Source organism: Dermacentor variabilis, chromosome 4 (genome assembly GCF_050947875.1).
Source record: "Dermacentor variabilis isolate Ectoservices chromosome 4, ASM5094787v1, whole genome shotgun sequence".
NCBI lineage: Eukaryota > Metazoa > Arthropoda > Arachnida > Ixodida > Ixodidae > Dermacentor > Dermacentor variabilis.
The window spans coordinates 5,424,274-5,445,540 of record NC_134571.1 but is presented as its reverse complement, the minus strand read 5'-3'; the positions used below and the strand labels follow the sequence as shown (position 1 = coordinate 5,445,540).

The following is a 21,267-nucleotide window of genomic DNA, read 5'->3' as shown; positions in this document are numbered from 1 at the left end:
TAGGATTATGTTAGCGTTCTTCCAAGATTCCGGTACGCTCGAGGTTATGAGGCATTGCGTATACAGGGTGGCCAGTTTCTCTAGAACAATCTGACCACCATCCTTCAACAAATCTGCTGTTACCTGATCCTCCCCAGCTGTCTTCCCCCTTTGCATAGCTCCTAAGGCTTTCTTTACTTCTTCTGGCGTTACCTGTGGGATTTCGAATTCCTCTAGGCTATTCTCTCTTCCACTATCGTCGTGGGTACCACTGGTACTGTATAAATCTCTATAGAACTCCTCAGCCACTTGAACTATCTCATCCATATTAGTAACGATATTGCCGGCTTTGTCTCTTAACGCACACATCTGATTCTTGCCTATTCCTAGTTTCTTCTTCACTGTTTTTAGGCTTCCTCCGTTCCTGAGAGCCTGTTCAATTCTATCCATATTATAGTTTCTGATGTCCGCTGTCTTACGCTTGTTGATTAACTTAGAAAGTTCTGCCAGTTCTATTCTAGCAGTAAGGTTAGAGGCTTTCATACATTGGCGTTTCTTGATCAGATCTTTCGTCTCCTGCGATAGCTTACTGGTTTCCTGTCTAACGGCGTTACCACCGACTTCTATTGCGCACTCCTTAATGATGCTCCATGAGATTGTCATTCATTGCTGCAACACTAAGGTCCTCTTCCTGAGTTAAAGCCGAGTACCTGTTCTGTAGCTTGATCCGGAATTCCTCTAGTTTCCCTCTTACCGCTAACTCATTGATTGGCTTCTTGTGTACCAGTTTCTTCTGTTCCCTCCTCAAGTCTAGGCTAATTCGAGTTCTTACCATTCTATGGTCACTGCAGCGTACCTTGCCGAGCACGTCTACATCTTGTATGATGCCAGGGTTCGCGCAGAATATGAAGTCGATTTCATTTCTAGTCTCACCATTCGGGCTCCTCCACGTCCACTTTCGACTAACCCGCTTGCGGAAAAAGGTGTTCATTATCCGCATATTATTCTGTTCTGCAAACTCTACTAATAATTCTCCTCTGCTATTCCTAGAGCCTATGCCATATTCCCCCACTGACTTGTCTCCAGCCTGCTTCTTGCCTACCCTGGCATTGAAGTCGCCCATCAGTATAGTGTATTTTGTTTTGACTTTACCCATCGCCGATTCCACGTCTTCATAAAAGCTTTCGACTTCCTGGTCATCATGACTGCATGTAGGGGCATAGACTTGTACCACCTTCAATTTGTACCTCTTATTAAGCTTCACAACAAGACCTGCCACCCTCTCGTTAATGCTATAGAATTCCTGTATGTTACCAGCTATTTCCTTATTAATCAGGAATCCGACTCCTAGTTCTTGTCTCTCTGCTAAGCCCCGGTAACACAGTACATGCCCGCTTTTTAGCACTGTATATGCTTCTTTTGTCCTCCTAACCTCACTGAGCCCTATTATATCCCATTTACTACCCTCTAATTCCTCCAATAACACTGCTAGACTCGCCTCACTAGATAGCGTTCTAATGTTAAACGTTGCCAGGTTCAGATTCCAATGGCGGCCTGTCCGGAGCCAGGTATTCTTAGCACCCTCTGCAGCGTCACAGATCTGACCGCCGCTGTGGTCAGTTGTTTCGCGGCTGCTGGGGACTGAGGGCCGGGGTTTGATTGTTGTATTCATATAGGAGGTTGTGGCCAAGTACTGCACCAGGGTGGCCAATCCTGCTCTGGTGAGAGAGTGCGTTACCGGTTCTGGTCACCGGGATCAGGCCGCACTCCAGGCCTGTTTGTGCAATTTTCTCAACACACGTTTTTTTTTTTTATTTTCCGGTGGAGAATTGCGCGGCACCGGAATTTGAATCACGGTCCTTTTGCACTGGAGACGGATACTCTACAGTCCCCGCAGGACTTAAATTAAAAATTGGATTCTGGGGTTTTGCGTGACAAAACCACTTTCTGATTATGCACGCCGTAGTGGAGGGCTCCGAAAATTTCGACCACCTGGGGTTCTTTAACGTGCACCAAATTCTAAGTACACGGGTGTTTTCACATTTCGCCCCCATCGAAATGCGGCCGCCGTGGCCGGGGTCCGATCCCGCGACCTCGTGCTCAGCAGTCTAACACCATTCTAACACCAGTCTAACACCACTGAGCAACCACGGCGGGTCCCGCAGGAGTTGTACGCCTCATTTAACCTACAGTGGTGCCCAATTTGATCAGTCAAGGTGGGCCAATCTGAGCTCGGTTATACCGCATGGATGGCACTCGGCTAGAGAACCTGGTATTTATGACCTGCACATGTGTGGCCACACATAATTGAGGATATATAATTTTTCTTTTTTAGGAGGGTTTCTGTACAGTGATAAAATGAAGGAAAAGACATTAAAAAAAAAGAAAAAAAAGGGGGCGGAAAAAAGGAACATAACTTGTGATTTGAACTCGTGATCCTTCAATGTTGCCCGGAAAGGTAGCTCAGTCGGTTGGTTCGTCAAGCCAGCGGTTACTTTCAAGTGCCATAGCTCCTGCTCCGAGCCTCATACTTATGTGGAAAGGGGCTGGTGTTGTCCGCGACAGTATGTCATGGTATAGAACAGGCCAATAAAAGCGCCGACGAACGCGGTCATAGGTCCGTGACGCCAAGGTAACCGGCAGTCGGGACATCATGAAGCTGGGCGAGAACAGTCTGACGCAGATGCTCAGGCTCAGGCAGGGCCGTCCGGGCGCATGTTAGAGCGGTACAATATACCATCTTGGAGTTCAAACATGCAAAGGGAAGGATCGGGCATCGTTGAAGCGAGCCATTGAATAAGGTCTTGTAAGGAGGCATCCCGACGTTGTTCGGCTCCAATATCGCGAAAACCAGCCAGAGAGAGAACGGTGACAGGTATGCCGGCCGCAGAAACGTCAGGAGGGTCGACAGGATGGCGTGACAAGCAGTCCGCATCTTGATGTAACCGGCCGGTCTTGTATACAACTGAGTAGTTGTATTCTTGAAGGCGCAGAGCCCAGCGGCCAAGGCGCCCTGAAGGATCTTTGAGGGACGAAAGCCAACACAGAGCGTGGTGATCAGTGATGACTGTGAATTGGTGGCCGTACAAATAGGGACAGAATTTACCCACTGCCCAAACGAGAGCCAGACACTCGCGTTCAGTGATAGAATAATTGCGCTCAGCAGAGGAGAGAAGGCGGCTGGCGTAGGCAATAACACGTTCTCGCCCTTGTTGTTTCTGTGCCAAGATAGCGCCAATACCGTGGCCACTGGCATCGGTACGGACTTCTGCTGGAGCTGACGCATCAAAGTGAGCGAGAATGGGCGGGGACGTAAGCAGCCCAATCAGCTCGGTGAAAGCACCAGCTTGCTCAGGGCCCCAAATGAATGCGGCGTCTTTCTTGAGGAGCTGTGTGAGAGGGCGCGCAGCGTTCGCAAAATTTCGGGCAAACCGACAGAAGTAGGAGCAAAGGCCCAAGGAGCTGCGAACATCCATGGCACATGTTGGCACGGGAAAGTTTTTCACTGCCCGTAATTTATCGGGATCAGGGCGTACACCAGAAGAATCGACGAGATGCCCGAGCACAGAGATTTCCTGACGACCGAAGTGGCATTTGGACGAATTTAATTGTAGCCCAACCTGACGGAAAACAGATAGGATCATCAATAGGCGTTCGAGGTGTGTCTCAAAAGTCGGAGAAAAAACAATCACGTCGTCCAGGTAACAAAGGCAAATGGACCACTTGAAACCATGTAGGAGGGCGTCCATCATTCGTTCAAATGTGGCCGGGGCATTACATAAACCGAAAGGCATCACTTTGAGCTGGTACAGGCCATCGGGAGTAATAAATGCTGTCTTCTCGCGGTCCATGTCGTCGACGGCAATTTGCCAGTAGCCCGAGCGAAGGTCGATGGACGAAAAATATTGTACTCTATGCAGGCAGTCCAGGGCATCGTCAATTTGTGGTAGCAGATAGACGTCCCTCTTGGTTACCTTGTTGAGGTGTCGATAATGCACGCAAAATCGCCAACTGTTGTCCTTCTTTTTAACTTGTACAACAGAGGATGCCCATGAGCTGCAAGAAGGTTCGGTGATGTCTCGAGAAAGCATCTTGTCAACTTCATGTTGGATGATTTGTTGCTCAGTAGGTGAGACGCGGTAGGGTCGCCGATGGATCGGGCTCGCATCACCGGTGTTTATTCGATGTTTTACGACAGATGTTTGTCCTAGAGGGCACTCTCCAAAGTCAAATATGTCCCAGTATGAGGCAAGGAGGCAACGTAGTTCATTAGCACGCTGGGGCGGAAGGTCGGGAGCAATCATTATTGTTAGGGCATTCAAGTCTGAAGGGACAGAGGGCGAAGCAAGAGTTGAACACGAGGAGCTGTTACAAGTTAAAGCCGAAATGCTGTAGTCTCTGGCCGGCGTTATTTGCGCCAGGGATATTCCGCGCGGGAGTACTTGTGTACAAAGTCCAAAGTTCACAAGTGGAAGGCAGGACACGTTGTCCGAAATGGTAATGACGGTGTGAGGAAAAGTGACATTATGCGAGAGCAGGACATCCGGATTAGGGGATACAATGTAGTCACCGTCTGGTATAAGTGGAACGAGGGAGACACCTATGTAGGTAACGGCACGGTGCGGGAGGCGAATATGCTCTGTGGAACATGGCCGTATCGGAGCACTATCGGTAGGGTCAATAGCAGCGGGTAGAGCGAGTTGCACAACACCAGCAGAACAGTCTATCAAAGCAGAGTGTGTAGACAGAAAGTCAAGGCCCAGAATGAGGTCGTGAGGGCAGTGCTCTAGAACATAAAATAAAGCAGAAGTATGATGTCCGGCGACACTCACGTGAGCCGGACACATGCCAATAACGGCTGGTGTTCCACCGTTGGCGACTTGGACCACAGGCGACGGGGCAGGAGTAAGGACTTTCTTGAGACGATTCCGAAGCTGAGCATTCATCACAGATACCGTATTTACACGATTGTAAGTCGACCCCTTTTTTAAAATTTGAAAGTCTGAAGTTGGGGGGTCGACTTACAATCGAAACCAAAACATGGCCGCGCCAAAAAAAGCGATACAAACAAGAGCTACAATGTAGTTACAATTTTATGTTTGCTCTATGGCCCTACCCATATCTTTTTGCTATCCCGCGTGTTTGTTCGCTTTTCGGAAGGGTTTTTCAACATTTTTGAGAGTCTTACAGTGCATGCAACACTTATGGGGGGGTGTCGATAGTTGATGGAAGCGCCGCTGTTCCCATTTGCGGCGGCACCCTCAGAACGGCGGCGCTTGTGAGGGGTATCGGTAGTTCATGGAAGAGCAGACGCCGCTCGCGGGTTTCTCTGTTTAAAGGCATTGGAATTGGTTTGACCAACTTTTTGACGCGTTCCACTTGACTGCCGGCTACGTGCTACTTCTATGCTTCCCCAGTCGTCATGAGTGCTGCAGGCCCACTAATTGTTCGGCACTCGTTCACAGCAGCGTTCAAGGGGGCTGCCATCCTTTACGCCGAAGAAACAAATCACTGCGCAGCGGGCCGCAATTTCGATGTTTCTAAATGGGTGGTGCGAGAGTGGCGACTGCAGCGAAGCGAAATTTTCACCCTGTGACGGCAAGTGACAAATTTCCCACGTGCTGAAGTCTGGACGCTTTCCGGAGCTGTAGGCTAAGCTTGCGGCGTACGTCGCTGAAATGCGTGATCGGTCCCTGCCATTGAAGTGCGACGTGGTCATGAAACAAGCCCGGACCTTCGCCTTAATTTAAAGGTTCTGCTCCGCCGTGAGTACAACGAGTGGCTGGCGGCAGAAGACTGCGAAATTACGCCAACCGGACCTGTCAAAAGAGCCTCCGTGATGGCTGCGTGTGGTTGGGTGCATTTGGCGTGGGCTGCTGTTCTGCAAGATGTCCTGGTGCGGTCGTTTGCCAAATTTGAAATTTTGCTGGACCACGACGCGCTGTGATGACGATGGCAGACGATGACGATGGCAGCACTAGTGAAGACGAGTAGTCGAGTGACCATGTCAGCTACTAATAAATTTTCGTTATCGAATGCGCCCTCGGGTATGCTCTATTTTTTTTTTTTTCCGGTCAAGCGATATGGGGGGGTCGACTTACATTCGAGTCGACTTACAATCGTGTAAATACGGTATGTGCGCGCCAGTGTCAATCAGAGCCATAACAGGTACACCATCCACATTCACTTTAACGAGGTTCCGATGTGTGGGCAAGGTCAGAAGAGCATTTTTGCGTCGGGTCGGTTTGGCAGCATCACCTCCAGGTGTTGTACCCGTTTGTTTTCCGGAAGGGTGCGCCGGAAGGAGCTAGGGGACGGTGATCGGCGAGATGGGGGCGATCAGGAGAAGCGGCGACATGCCGAAGGAGAGCAGCTAGAACGGGTAGGCAGAGAAGTGTCGCCAGAATGTACTGGCTGCGTTTGCGGGGGGAACCGAGGAGCGGCATAAGGGCTGTGGGATGGGAGGTAGGCCCAGGGGGTCGAAATCCACGAAGACTGGCAGTGACGTGAAATATGGCTGTTACGGCCACAAGTGAAGCATATAGGCTTGTCGTCTGGAGTGCGCCATTCGGCCAGATTGCGATACCGTGTTGGGGCATTCAGGTTGCGGGTGCGTATGACAGTGCTGGACGTAGTGTAGTCAGGTCGATTAACTGAGCAAACGTTGGTCAAGCCATTGTTGGCCAATTCCTGGCGCACGACGGACTGTATCAGTGAGACAGTCGCCTGGCAATTGTCGGGGCCATGGGTTGGGGTTGTGACAGGAGATGCGGCTTCTATTTCACGTCGGATGATATGTCGGATGATAGGACGTCATCAGAGCGATCGGGCGTGGGCGGACTGCGGAGGTCTTTACAGGTGGACGTAGCAGCGATGTTGGGAAGGCGGGGAAATGGCTGGGCAATGCGGTGACTCTTGGCTTCTTCAAACCGCCGGAGTTCGGTAATAATGGCTTGTTCAGTGGAAGAATTCTTGAAAACAAGGAGGTAGAAGGCATCATCTGCTATGCCCGTAATGATGTGTACAACTTTATCAGGTTCGGACATCTTAGGATCCACTTTGCAGCACAGAGCGAGCCCGTCCTGGATGTACGTGAGGTAGGATTCAGTGCACGTCTGGACACCCGAAGCAAGGTCTTTTTGGGCGGCACACTGACGTCCAACAGGCTTGCCAAACAAATCTTTCAGCTTCTGTTTACAAATGTCCCAGCTGGTAAGTTCCTCCTCGGGGGTCTGAAACAAGACGCGTGCCGTGCCCACGAGGTAAAATATCAAATTAGCGAGCATGATGGTCTGATCCCAGTGGTTGCTGGAACTCACCCGCTCATATAGTTGAAGCCAGTCTTCAACATCAGCGTCGTCAGTGCCAGAAAAGGTTCCTGGGTCGCGGGGTTGTGCTAGAATGACGGTGGGCGTGGGTGCCGACGGGCCCGAAGCATCCTCGCCTTGTGCTGGCATTGTAAATGCAGCCAAGGAGTGCCCGCTGCGTAAATCCGTCTTGATAATGATCCCGCAACATCCATAAAAAATGTTACAGGGTTAAAAACAGTCAGACGTTGTGGGGTCTCACACATCCGTGCTCTTGGGACAAAGGAACGACAACACAGTAGTGCAAACAATCACAAGGGCATTTATTGCACCTTTCGTAGATCAGTGCCTGCTAGCCGAGTTGCTATCCACAAAACATGCCGATGGGCGCGCGACAAATCTAGAAGTCTGACTCACCGCGACCGGAAGCGAGCAAATATGTTCGCCCCATGCTGGATCCCAACGCCTGGTCCTTCGCGTGTATGGTCACGCGAATCGTGGCGCGTTCGAAGGCGGCCACGCGAGGCGGTCTCGCAGAAGCCTCGGTCGGCGGTGCGCGGGATGTCCACGCCGTTCGCCGACGCGCCGGGGAAGAGCCAGCCCGTTCTGCCCTGCGCCCCCAAGTAACCCTGCCTTCAGGCGGCGTTAGCAACGCAACACTCGCGCCATCTCTCGCACTGCGCCCCAACCACATCGACCGCCGTGGGCATCACGCAGGCCACGCGGCGAAGCCGGATTACAGGAGACGTGCCATGCGGGAAAAACATATCAGGGGACGCGCGAGAGTCGCGCATCCCCACAACGTATATTTACAAGATATTTACAATAATCGTAGCGGCTGACAAGATGGTAGACAGCGCGCAAAGTCCAGATTCGTCCAGTCCAGTCCTATCAAGCAGATAGAAACAAATACGTTTAATGGCTATAGACTGCATTAGTGAAGAAAAATTGACCAGCAGCTCTGACCGCCTATGAGGGCCACCGAAAAGTGCTTCCAGGAGAAAGAGGGGTGTGCAAATCTGCAAGCCTGCCATGTTCAGGAGAATGAGGCACTGCTGCAGAACACTTATCACTGGAAGGAGGTAACTCATGTATAGGTTTTCATCCTGTTGAACACTAGTTCTCGCCAAAGTGCTCAAAGCTGTGCTGTGTTGCCTGTTGTACTTTGTTTCATCAGAAATTTAACTGGTTACATGTGATTGGTTACTGAAAAAAAAAAGTAATTGAATTAAGCGAGCATTACTGAGTTAACAAAACAATTGTTCAGTTACTAAACTACTAAAAATTATGATTACAAGTAATTATTACAGGTAATCCATTACATACAAATCTGTTAAGTTCGTAGTTCACACTTTTGGCAGTGTTTGATTTATCACTGACCCTGTGACGTGCCACTGTCATGGCTTGTAAAAAAAACAAGCCCTAAAAATCTTGGTTTTAGGTAGTAGTTTGCAGTCAAGTGTAATGATAAATCTGGCTTTTGTGACCAGTGGGGTAAGCCCCACTGCATACAAAGCATACAAAGCCTAAAAATTTAACAGTACAAGTACTAGTAGAGTCTGCCGGACCTTTGTTTGGGTAGCTGCCGACAGCAAAATTGCATTTGTACTGATGAACTTCAAAACATCAGTAATATAATCAAATATCTTGTGTGAACAAGGGTCAGATGTTGAACTCGTTTATGATTGCTTGGATGGCATTATAAGTGATGGTGTTTAATTAACTTGTAAGCTGATGTTACTGTTTGTGTTTTGATGTGCTCCATGGGTGGATACTTGCAGGTCAGCACTCCGGGGATGTGTTCACTGTGGGGGAAGTGGACTTTGAAACTGGCGGTGAGCACCAGCTGCAGGTGCGATTGGATGATGCTGGCACCACCACACTTATCCATGTCCAGGTATGTCATTTACTAAATCAATGCCTGTCTAGATCGCTGCTATGAAACTGCAAGAACTGGATCTGCCTCTGGCTGTCTTGACACTGTTGAGCACGCAAGCGGGTGATGCCAATCCTCTGTGGAGGCATCTTCTCCATTTTCAGTGTTCTGTCAACACAGTAACAAGGCATGACACAAACCAGGGACAATACTGTGGTCCTTCTGCTTGCCTAGAGTAGTCTGAAGAGCACTCTATCATTGGTACAGCCGAACCCTGTTATAGCAGTCGCACGGGAGACCAAATTACCTTCACTATAATGAATAATAAATACACTCGCAGGTACGGTTATACCTAAATATAGCAAACTTCAATATAACTAAGTATTTAACTTTTTATAGCTTCTCCATAAAGCACCATGTTTTAGAACCTCAATATGATGAAGTGTTTTATACATGATCTCAATATAATGAAATTTTACTGCCACCGTGAAGGAATACCAAGACCATAAATGGAAACTTCCACGAACGCACACGGACGAATGGTTGAATTACAAGTGCATGCTTGTGAACACACCTCTCATATCGCGTGACCAAGACCAACTGTCGAAGCAGAGCAGCATCTTACATTCCCTACAGAGTCCAAGTGTGATAAGATCCTATCGTACCCAGCTCACTGTAGTCTTTGGGTGCGAGTAAAAACGTGTGAGGTTGCGCCAAGAAGGTTCGTGGCTTGATGAACGTCGTCTTCATGTGAACAAGGGAATAAAGGGCATAGGGGAGCGAGCTCGCCGTAATGTGATCAAGCGCACATGAGGGGAGGGGGTCGAAACGGGGGACAGGTTTGCCCACGTCTCCTTTTCTAGAGCAGCTGTGGCTGCGCATGGCTGTCTGTGCAGCCGAGCGCATACCAAGAGCCATGTGGCTGAGCATGGCTTGGTTTCTCAAAAGTCATCATCCATGCTGTGGGATTCCTAGGGTCTCGCAGGAATACCTCCCACCATGGGTTCGAGCTTAGCAAGCCACAGGGCTGCGTCAGCCATTGCCTTACGTGCCATTGCGCGCATGTGCTCAGGTGTCAAAGGGGCTACCGAGCGCTACGCATGCAGGAAAACACGGTATTGCCCTGAGTTGGAAGAAACCCTTCGTTGCCTGCGGCACAAAAATGCCTGTTCGCGGGAACCAAAGGCGAAAATGCAAACAGGGGCACCTATAGCACATTGAGGCAAGAGTAGAGGCTCCCGTGACGTGACGCGGGGAAAAGTCCCACAGCTATAAGTCTTGCTTTCGCGATAACCAATGGGCCAACTCACAAGAGCTCGGGTAACGTGTACATGTTGGTGTGCACACAGAAAGTAACTATCATGTCAACAGTAAAACACAGCATGAGCATGTCTAGTGCACCGATAACCCTCCGCATGTCACTCCAGCACATCACGTTCAGGTGTACGCCAGGTATACGTTTTGGTGAAAACTTGACTTGGCACGGTGTGTTTGGCAAAATATCTCTCCTATATGTAGTTGACACCCTAAAAGAAAAGTGTAAACAGGTTTTGTCACTTACAAAACACGGCACACCGTGTAACAACATTAACATCTGAAACTGTTTACTTTGCCACGCTAGTTGAAAGGCCGGGCTCCATAGACAAATCATCACTGTCGGCGTCTAAACCAGATGATCCAATGTCATCTAAGGACTCCTCACTACTGCTCACATTGCGAATTTCAGCATCTTCAGACTTCTTCAGCAGTGCGTGACGCATTTTCGGCGCCATGTTGCAAAAACTTGATGCTATCTCCTCCGCTGCTTTTTTCTTCTTTTCTTCTTCTTTTTTTGTGGGAACTCTTGCGCTGGAATGCAAAAAAAAATCAAGAACAAAGAAAATGTGTAATAGTTTTATTACTGGCTAGATGGCGTTAGGTGTCGGTAAGTGCGGAGTTTTATTTTTGGCAGGACATTTAAAACCATCTATCCATAATGAACGATGCTCTGTGGCACGGTAAGGAAAGAGTTAATTGGGTCGCTTGAATCTTGGGTCCGTTGAAGTTCACTCAAGTTCACTATAAATGGTTTCGACTCTGTTTAATGTGGTTTGTATTCTCTAAAATGCAGATTCAAGTGGAAGACTTGAACGACTGTGCACCCACCTTTCCGGAGGACCCTGTGCACTTTTCCGTTGCTGAAGACGTCCCCCAAGGAACTGTAGTGTGGACGTTTGCTGCTCAAGACTTGGACAGTGGCGATAATGGCAAGGTCTGTGCTGCATTCTATTAATCCACTTCACGCATAGCAGCTGCCCTGTCGTATTGCCAAGGGCAAATTCGTCAACACACACTCTAAACAGGAAGCTCCATCGCATAAGGTATTTATTAGCAGCATAGACAGTTTATAGCGTAAATCGCTGGAGTTGCAAATATCCGCCCTATAAGTGGTACTGCACTATAACCAAAAGAAAATTTGTCAAAGGCTGCATAAGTGCAAGACATGTGGACCAAGCAGTGGCACATACCTGAGAATCGAGGCATGTGACCAGGCTGTTTGCACCCGTTTAATTTACTCACGTTAACTAGTTAACGTTCAAGTACCCACAGTTCTCTCATGGAGCAAACAAAATGCAGAAAAAAAAAATGACGTAGAGGAAAGTAATTTGCCAACTAAATTTTCAGACCTGCTCTATCATTTCAATTTCCCCGTGGCACTACCACCAACTCCACAGAACTTGTGGGGATGCGTGACTCACGCGCGTCTCCAGATATCTTGTTTTCCCCCATCTCCTGCAATCCCGCTTCGCCGCGTGGCCTGCGTGACGCCCGCGGCGGTCGATGTGGTTGAAGCGCGGTGCGAGAGATGGCGCGAGTGTCGCGCCGCTGCGGGGTTACTTGGGCGCCGGGAGACAAGGCGCTTGCGCTTTCCCGGCGGGTCGGCGAACAACGCGGACATTCCGCGCGTGGCGGGCTGTCTCTTTCCTGGCGGGTCGGGGAACAGCGTGGACGTCCCGCGCGCCGACCCATGCTTCTGCGAGACCGCCTCGCGTGGCTGCCTTGGAACGCGCCACCGTCGGCGTGACCGCACACGCGAATGACCAGGCGTTGGGATCCAGCATGGGGCGAACATATTCGCTCGCGATGTGTTTGCGGTGACTCGGACTTCTAGATTTGTCGCGCGCCCATCGGCATGTTTTGGGGATAGCAACTCGGCTAGCAGGCATTGATCTATATATGAAAGGTGCATAAATGCCCTTGTGATTGTTTGCACTACTGTGTTGTCGTTCCTTTGTCCCAAGAGTACGGGAGGAGAGACCCCACATCTGGCTGCCCAACGTGGGACTCTTGGGACATCGGACGATAGATTTAACAGTTTGCTTCGTTCGAGACCTTTGTTTGAACCGAAGCGTAGGCCTAGCGTAAATTTTGATCGCTAGCGTCGGCGGCGTGCTTTCTTGAGCGACGTGATGGTGGCTGTAGTGTGTTTGAACATGTCAACATGCTAAGCCTTTTCGCAAGTGTTTCTTTAATGACATTCGTCGGTACGAGAGCCACGTGGTCTGCATCCTGGGAGAGCGAGGCTCAGCGCCCGCGGAGCATTGCCAAGCCTGAAGCGAGTGAGTACGGAAGCATCGTGGGTGGTCCGAATTTCTTATGTAAATAGCTTCTTCTATCTCTTTGACTCGGATGAAGTCGCGGCTCTGGGAGCCGGGTGGCCGCGGGCCACGGGTGCCACTACGGGCTGACTGGTATTGCGGCCTGGCACCGGGCGCTCCGACACCGTCTGGGACGGTGGGCGCCGTCAACTCGGATGCTGTGTGCACCGAGCGGAGTAGGACCACCTCACAGAGCTGACGTCTCCTCACGGCTGCCTGTTTTGCGCTCATTTTGGGGGTTGTTTTTGGATGCCGGTTGTTGTCAGGGTAGCGACGCTTTAGGCCTAATGCCCCGTTCACACTGAGACATTCGGCGTCTGGAGCGGCGCCCAGTTCGGCGGCGGCGAGATCCGTCAGAATAGCCCCTTCCGCGCCGATCGCTCCCGTACCGATTTTTGCGGCAGCTGCCGCCGGATTGCCTCGCCGCCGCGCGGCGCTGACCAATCGGGGAGCGCGAAACAGAACTTCCAAAGATGGCGGCCGAGTCTCACGTCATGTCGCAGTCGTCGCAGTCATCAAAGTCCACCGCGACATCCGAAATGCTCATCGAACTGGTGCGCAACCACCCAGTCCTCTACGATAAGCACCACTTGAAGCACAAAGACAACGTGCTGAAGGATGACTTGTGGCACAAGATCGGTCGTGAGCTTCGGCGAATGCTTCTGCGCGTCGTGCATCGCCAGAAAGATGCTTGCCAACAGGCCGAGCAGTACTGCCTCTTCTTGCTCAGGGTTCGTCATTGTCTTTCCAAGTAATGGTGGAGACGCGCAACATAAACACGCGAACTCGACGCGAGCGGAGACAACTGCGCAATTTCGAGCCACGCAAACATCCGGGATATCCTGCGCTTGATTGGAGGTTGGCACTTTATGGGGCAGATGGCGATGTATGTGTTTCCGGCGGCGCGGTCCGCAAGCAGTGTGAACTACGCGATTTTCGGCGGGAGGAGAATTCCATTCGCTGTAGACGCCGGATTCCTCAGTGTGAACTTACCATAAGGCTTTACGAAGCTGCCTGTCGCACGTGGAGGGACACAACCTGGTGGATCGTGGCGTTGAGGTGTTGCAAGTTGCTTCCCTCATTCTATTTAGCCTCGCACGAATTGAAATTACTCGTTCGACTCAAGGAAGCGAGCTTCGTTCACGTGAACTTAGCATCTGAGTAGCTGCCCGATCTTTGCTAGCCGAGTTGAACATCGTACCACGTGGGCGATACGCATGCAGAATTCCTCTCCCTTGCACTACTTTAGTGTTTGCCGAGTGTGTTGAGTGTACGCAGCGTGATTGGAGTCACCCCTGACTTGCTGTCACCTGCACATCGTCTGCGCTGCTGCCCCGGACTACGATCGAGCCACCCCGGGCGATGGTGATGCTGTGGCCAGTTCGGCGCGGCAACTTCGGCGGCCTCTTGTATGCAGCTCGCAACCCTCGGCGGCGGACAGAAGAGCCGGCAGTCACCGACAGCTACGGCGGCTCTTGCCAGCAGGGCGCGTCGACACAAGCGACGCTTGCTCGTACCGACTACTGCGTCGTCGTCTCCAGAGTCCTGGCCTGGGATCGTGCCGTCGAGTCGCAAAGCTGCTGCTGTGACCGGCGGACGCCAGCGGTGTACCCAAGGACAGTCGGCTCGCATGTTATGGACAGCGTGTAGACATTTCTTCTGCGCGACCACTGTTGCATGTACTATCTTGTTCGCGAAGCAAGGGGTAATGTTAGACCGTGTCGCATGTTTCGCCGGAATTAGAAGTGATTTAAGGGTGGGGGGATGTGGGGATGCGCAACTCACGCGCGTCCCCAGATATCTTGTTTTCCCCCATCTCCTGCAATCCCGCTTCGCCGCGTGGCCAGCGTGACGCGCGCGGCGGTCGATGTGGTTGAAGCGCGGTGCGAGAGATGGTGCGAGTGTCGCGCCGCTGCGGGGTTACTTGGGCGCCGAGAGACAAGGCGCTTGCGCTTTCCCGGCGGGTCGGCGAACAGCGCGGACATTCCGCGCACGGACATTCCGCGCGCGGCGGGCTGTCTCTTTCCTGGCGGGTCGGGGAACAGCGTGGACGTCCCGCGCGCCGACCCATGCTTCTGCGAGACCGCCTCGCGTGGCTGCCTTGGAATGCGCCACCGTCCGCGTGACCGCACACGCGAATGACCAGGCGTTGGGATCCAGCATGGGGCGAACATATTCGCTCGCGGTGCGTTCGCGGTAAGTCGGACTTCTAGATTTGTCGCGCGCCCATTGGCATGTTTTGTGGATAGCAACTCGGCTAGCCGGCATTGATCTATGAAAAGTGCAATAAATGCCCTTGTGATTGTTTGCACTACTGTGTTGTCGTTCCTTTGTCGCAAGAGTACGGGAGGAGAGACCCCACAAACTATGCACTGTTTCAGTAGTTCCATGCAGCAGAGTCAAGGCTATGCGACCTGCGAGCGCAGATTCTTGTGCAGCAAGCTGTCGTGTTACAGCTCGAAACCTGTTGAACGACTAAATGGCCTTGATAAGTGGACTTGTCGGCAGGTGTTTAATTGGAAGTTTCTGTGCAGGCTGCAGCTGCAGTTTATTCTGCGAATTTGCTTCATTCTTTAGTAAAGTATGTGTTGAGGCTCTATGATACTGAAAATAGAGTTGTCCACTTGTTCAATTGAAGATGTGCACAGAACAAAAAAATTAATGTAGTGCTGCCATACAGACATTTATTTGGATTTAAAAAGTACGAACAGTTAATTGATTTTACAGGGACTAAATTCATACATGTAGTTGACACAGCCGCAACACCACAGACGACTCCCTCCTGGGTAGTGCTTCATCCTTTGTTAAAATTACGTCCGCTGACTTGCTCACATGGTATCATTCCAAGCTGCTTTATTACGTGAAAGCAACAAATAAGTTGGTAATGAACATGCTTGGTACAGTGTGGAAAGAGCGCAGTAAATGTGTGTAATGCGGTAAGTGGCTGCACTTAGGAATGTCGGCGAGCTCACTGTGTGCAAGTGGATTTTACAAGAGAAATCAAGAGATGCCACCACCATCCCGTGTGACACACTGGCCAAATACTCCTTCCGAATCCTCTGCTTCTGCTGTCTCTGCAGCACCCTCCTTCTTCTCTGTATCTCTAAATATCTTGAATGCGTATGCTTTTTTTGGTGTCGGAGCGAATATACAACGAATTGCCTACCACTGCTGTCACAACAGCTGATCTCGCTGCGCACTTGCAGTTGTAGTAGTAAATCCTGCCACCAGCTGCACTGCAGCACTCACCGCTAGCAGACGACAGGTCACGGAAGGGCACCTTCAAGGTGTTCGCCCCCTTGATTGGTCAAAGAAGCCTGTAGCATCCACAGTGCTACACACAACTACTGAAACAGAGAACAATAAAAGCTCTTAATTCAAACTCTGTTAATTCGAGCTTACAGTTAATTCGAACTGACACCTTGGTCCTGGCACAGCCCTGTATATTTCAGTGGTGTAAAACTCCAGATAATTCAAATGGGTCGGTATCCATGACGGTTAATTCAAACTGGGAGCCCCTAGTTTACAGCCCCTGGTTTACATGGCCAGCGCCATCTTTGTGTCTGAGAGTGCAACTTCATGGTCTCGTCGACAGAGAAACGCAGATGTCTGTAATGAGGGCCTTCCTTCACAAAAGACTCAGAAAAGTCCCTGCACCTGCTGTACCGTGCACAGTACATGTTACCGACGACAGTGCACCACCGGTTGTCGGCATGTGTACAGCACGAGTAACATGCCGGCCATCAAACCACCGTCTTATTTATTGCGTTGGAGCGATGTCCACATTACTTGATTTTGGGGCTGGACTTTCTTTCAACCCATTCTGCCCTAATAGACTACGCTACAGGTGTCATGCAGCTGGATCTTCCTTCTGACAACTACTTTGTTTCTGATGCCCATCATCCGTCCCTGTGTTCTACAGAATTCGCCCGGTTGCTGCCTCAAGCTGCTACTACTGCGCCTTTTACCGCTCAACCACATGTTCCTGATGGCGACTACAATGTCTCTCCACTTGTAGACGTTATTCTACTGCATGGCGTCGTGCTCCCAAGTCTCGTTGTCACCATTGTCGATACTTCTCCGTGGTTTCCCATTCTCAACTTTGGATCTGTTGCGCACATTCTTCCTGGTAACATGACAGTGGCCTGTCTGGCGCCTGTGCATGGGTACGAGATATCTCCGCTCACGCCCACTATTTCTGCCTCTGTCAGCCCTATCGTCGCGTGTTCCCGTTCGGCTTCATCACCCTACCAAGACGTCAATAAAATGATGGCTACCAACCTCTCTCCAGCTCAAACTGAAGACCTTAGGCGCATTCTGTTTAGTTACCGCAATACTGTATTTACCCAAATGTAACGCTAGTTCTTTTACCAAAAATAGAAGTGAAAAGTCACCCCCCACATTACATTCGAATACTAGGTATAAAAATGCTAAGAAAGGCACCAAACACTCATTATTAAGCTCGCTTAATGTGCCGCATTTACATGTGTGTCAATTGACCTGTTCCTTAAAATTCGCACGCTCGAAATTCAGCGGTCAATTAATATGTGAACCGCGGCCAGGGCGAGTTGCGAATGTGGTGCAAACATGAAAAAGGCAGAGCAAACGACACCAACGAGAGCGTGCCAGCTACGAGTCACCTAGCAGGGACCAAACGCGCGCGAAATGGACGCGCCTTTTTCTCACCACTAGGTGATTCTACGACGAGCACCCTTTGGCGCGCAAAATGGACGTGCCTTTTTCTCACCACTAGGTGATTGTAGTGACGTAGCAATCAGTTTGGGCGGGCCACTGGTGGCGCGTCCTGGGCACTTGTTTCCATGATAGTACCACGTGACCCACGCCACCGATTCCTCAGGCAGTGCATAGCAGTATTGTCTGTTCAGCGCTTAGACACTGTGGTCTGTTCCTGCCTGCTTAATGTACCTACATCCAAAATGGCATGCTCTCACACTCAGTATACTGCTGGCTTCAAACGCAATACTATTCTACTCGCCAAAAAAGTCGATAACTCAGCAGCCGCAAGAAGCCTGGACATCAACGAATCGACGATGAGGGGGTGGAGGAATCATCGCCAGGAGTGGTTCAATTGCAACAGTCATAGAAAAGGTTCCCTTGGGCCCAAGAAAGGCCACTTCCCGGATTTGGAGCGTCGTCTTGCGGACTTCGTTGGTGAACAACGCCCCCGGCTTCTTAGTGTGAGCATTGAAATGCTTCAGTGCAAAGCTTGTGAACTTGCACGAGACGCGGGTTTGGCACCAAACCAATTCAAGGCATCACGCAGCTGGATAAAGAAGTTCATGCGAAGGGCCAATTTTTCCCTTCGACACACTACCTCGATTTGTCAGAAACTACTCGAGGACTTCGAGTCGAAACCTCGCATTTCAGCGGTATGTCATTGATCTCCACAGCTCTACCAACATGCCTCTTGGACACATCGGGAATGTGGACCGAACCCCCATGTGCCTTGATATGCCAATGGTTAGGACAGTGCACAAGTCTGGTGAACATGAAGTTCGGATTAGAAACACTGGAAACGAAAAGAATCGGATAACAGTTATGCTCGCATGTTTGGCTGATGGTCGCAAGCTCTCTCCCTTCATAATTTTTTGCCGGAAGACTATCCTGAAAGAAACATTTCCAAACAATGTTGTCGTATGCTGCCACGAAAAAGGCTGGATGGACTCGGAATTCGTCATAGATTGGATTTCCAGCATTTGAGACCGAAGGCCAGGTGCATTGCTACATCCAGAATCAATATTGGCATTGGATTCTTTTTGAGGTTACCTCACACCCAGCGTGAAAGAAAAGCTGCAGCGTGACCGAACGCATTTGGTTGTTATACCGGATGAAATGACGTCCATTCTTCAGCCCTTGGATGTTTGCTTGAACAAGCCGTCTAAGGATCGCTTGCGGCAGCTGTACAGTGAAACCTCATTAAACCGTAGTTGGCCGGAGCTCGAGAAAGGTACGTACTAAACGGTAGTACTGTTTAACCGAATGAGATCGCCCACTTACCTGTCGAAAACGGAACTCAGACAGAGTGCGATGAAAGGGGAAAAAACATGCAGTATTTATTCACTTCGCGCGACAAAAGCATTATTTTCGTTTGATGCCGCAGCGGCCTAGCACGCCAACGACAGCGGCCTCAAACTTACTGAGGCTGCGTGCCAGCTTTTCAGCCAGCCCCCTCCCTCTTCTCGGCAAACACTCGCATGGCAGATTCCTCCTTGGCGTTACGTATTCACCGAGCACGTGCGCAATAGTGCTGCAGAAGTCCCGGGGGCGCCTTTTTCATTACGGGTGCCGGAGTTTGGAATAATTTTCATTTGGAATAGTTCTGTTATCGCGCCCCTATTGTCGTCGCGACGATTGCATTCATGAGGCTGATGCAACGCGCAGCTTATGCCACTGTCGGGGCTGAATCGCCCGCGCTATCGCTTTCCGTGTCGTCCTCGTCACTGTCGCTAGTCGACACTTCGGCAACAACAGAGGCAACGATGGCGAAAAGTCGAACCTCGTAGCCGACATATCTTCGCGGTCGCAGCAGCGCTGCCGAGCAACTTCTTCGCATTCCAAATGCCACACACTGTAGTCAACAGAAGATCCCTGTTGCGTGTCAGCGCCCACTTCTTCGTGTCACGTTCGATAGCACGGACGATGTCTAATTTTTCTTCTATGCTGAGCACCTGGCGTCTTTTTTTATCCAAGCTTCGGAACGACGCGAGTCCTCGCTTGCACGACGCCATAAGCTCTCTGGCACCGCGTCGAAATGATGTTGATGTTGATGTGGCTTCACGCACAAACGCACAGGGCGCTTGGAGGCCTTTGTTCCGATCTCTGAGGCGTGTTGTTCTGCCGGGCCGCCCGATGGAGACGGCGCAGCGCCGAGTTTGCGCGACGAAAAGTTCAAAAGCTACGTTTTAACCGATGCGTACGCAGTAAGCTGGTAAGGTTTATGCGGATACGAAACACATTATGTTCAATGGCCGCTGAGTCGGGGATTTGACTTTACTACTTTTAAAACGAAACTACTGTTTAAGCGGGTACGGTTTAACGAGGTTTTACTGTATTGGGACTGGATTGAATGTGGATCTACCTCAACACCTGCAGGGAGACTGAAACGCCCGAGTGCATCTACTGTTGCCCAGTGGGTTTCAGCTGCTTGGTACGGGCTGTCTCGTGAAACAGTCTACCGCGCATTTAAGAAATGTTCCATTTCAAATGCCCTCGACAGAACTGAGGACAATCTGCTGTGGGAAACAACTAGTGACACAGAGGAGTCCAGCTGTGATGATGACAGTGACGGTGACATCAGTGGCGAGGATGAAGATTAGGCAGAGTTTGCAGGCACTTCAATAAAGCTGCTCTCGACTTTTCCCATAGTTTGTTTCCTGCATTACATTCGTGTTCTATAGTTTCGGTTTCTTGCATTACATTCGTGTTTTTGTGTCTTTGATCTTGCGCGTTCGCAAAGTCGACCCTCGCGTTACAATCGTGTTCTTTTTTTTTCCTGGTTTCGCCCTCTCAAAGTCAACCCTCACGTTACAATAGGGGTTGCGTTACAGTCGGGTAAATACGGTATTTTTTTATTTCGATGACCGCGTGCTCGGCCAGACAGCTGTAGGCACTCATCGGATTCACACCGGCGATGCAAGTCCCATCCATTGCCACCCCTACTGCATGTCTGCTGCAGAGCGCAGCGTCGAAGATGCTGAAAAAGAACATCATTGAGCCTTCCACTAGCCCTTGGGCCTCACCCGTCGTCCTGGTCAAGAAAAAAGACAACACCTGTAGATTTTTTGTTGATTATCACCATCTGGACAAGATCACCAAGGAGGACGTGTATCCATTGCCTCGTATTGGTGATGCACTTGACTGTCTACATGGCACGAAATATTTTTCATCGATTGACCTCCGCTCGGGCTACTGGCAGATTGCTTTTGATGAGAAGGATCGTGAGAATACAACCTTTATTACTCCTGATGGAATTTTTTAAAATTCAGAGTCATGCCCTTCGGGCTTTGCAATGCCCCAGCAACGGTCGAGAGAATGATGACACCCTTCTCCGAGGCTTGAAGTGGACCATCTGTCTGTGTTTCTCGATGACGTAATAGTTTTTGCTCCAACCTTTAAAACCCACATTGAGCATCTCGCGACTGTCCTTGCTGTGTTTCGCGCTGCAAAACTTCAGCTCAGCTCGTCAAAATGTCACTTCAGGCGTCGTGAAACAACCGTTCTCGGGCACCTTGTAAACGCCAATAGAATTCAACCTGACCCGGCCAATGTTTGAGCCGTGCAAGACTCTTCTGTGGCGTGCTCAGTTAAGGACGTTTGCAGCTTCATAGGCTGCTTCAAGGTTGCTGCTTGCTGCTAAGTAAAAGTTTTTTTGAAGCTGGAACCAGTTTAGTACTAGCACTAATGAGAAAATTTCTAGTAGCATGGTCCACTGTTCTTTTGCCTTGCA

General features: G+C 50.3%; 1 protein-coding gene across 2 annotated transcripts in view; it reads left to right on the top strand.

Moving 5' to 3' along the window:
* The window catches only part of ds (dachsous cadherin-related 1), a 210,053-nt gene that overhangs the window by 97,595 nt on the left and 91,191 nt on the right, over window positions 1-21,267 (top strand). For both annotated transcript variants that reach the window (XM_075688004.1, XM_075688005.1), the window contains exons 11-12: window positions 9,068-9,183; window positions 11,273-11,413. In XM_075688004.1, coding sequence (XP_075544119.1) covers window positions 9,068-9,183; window positions 11,273-11,413 — 257 coding nt within the window. The remainder of the gene's footprint in view (window positions 1-9,067; window positions 9,184-11,272; window positions 11,414-21,267) is intronic.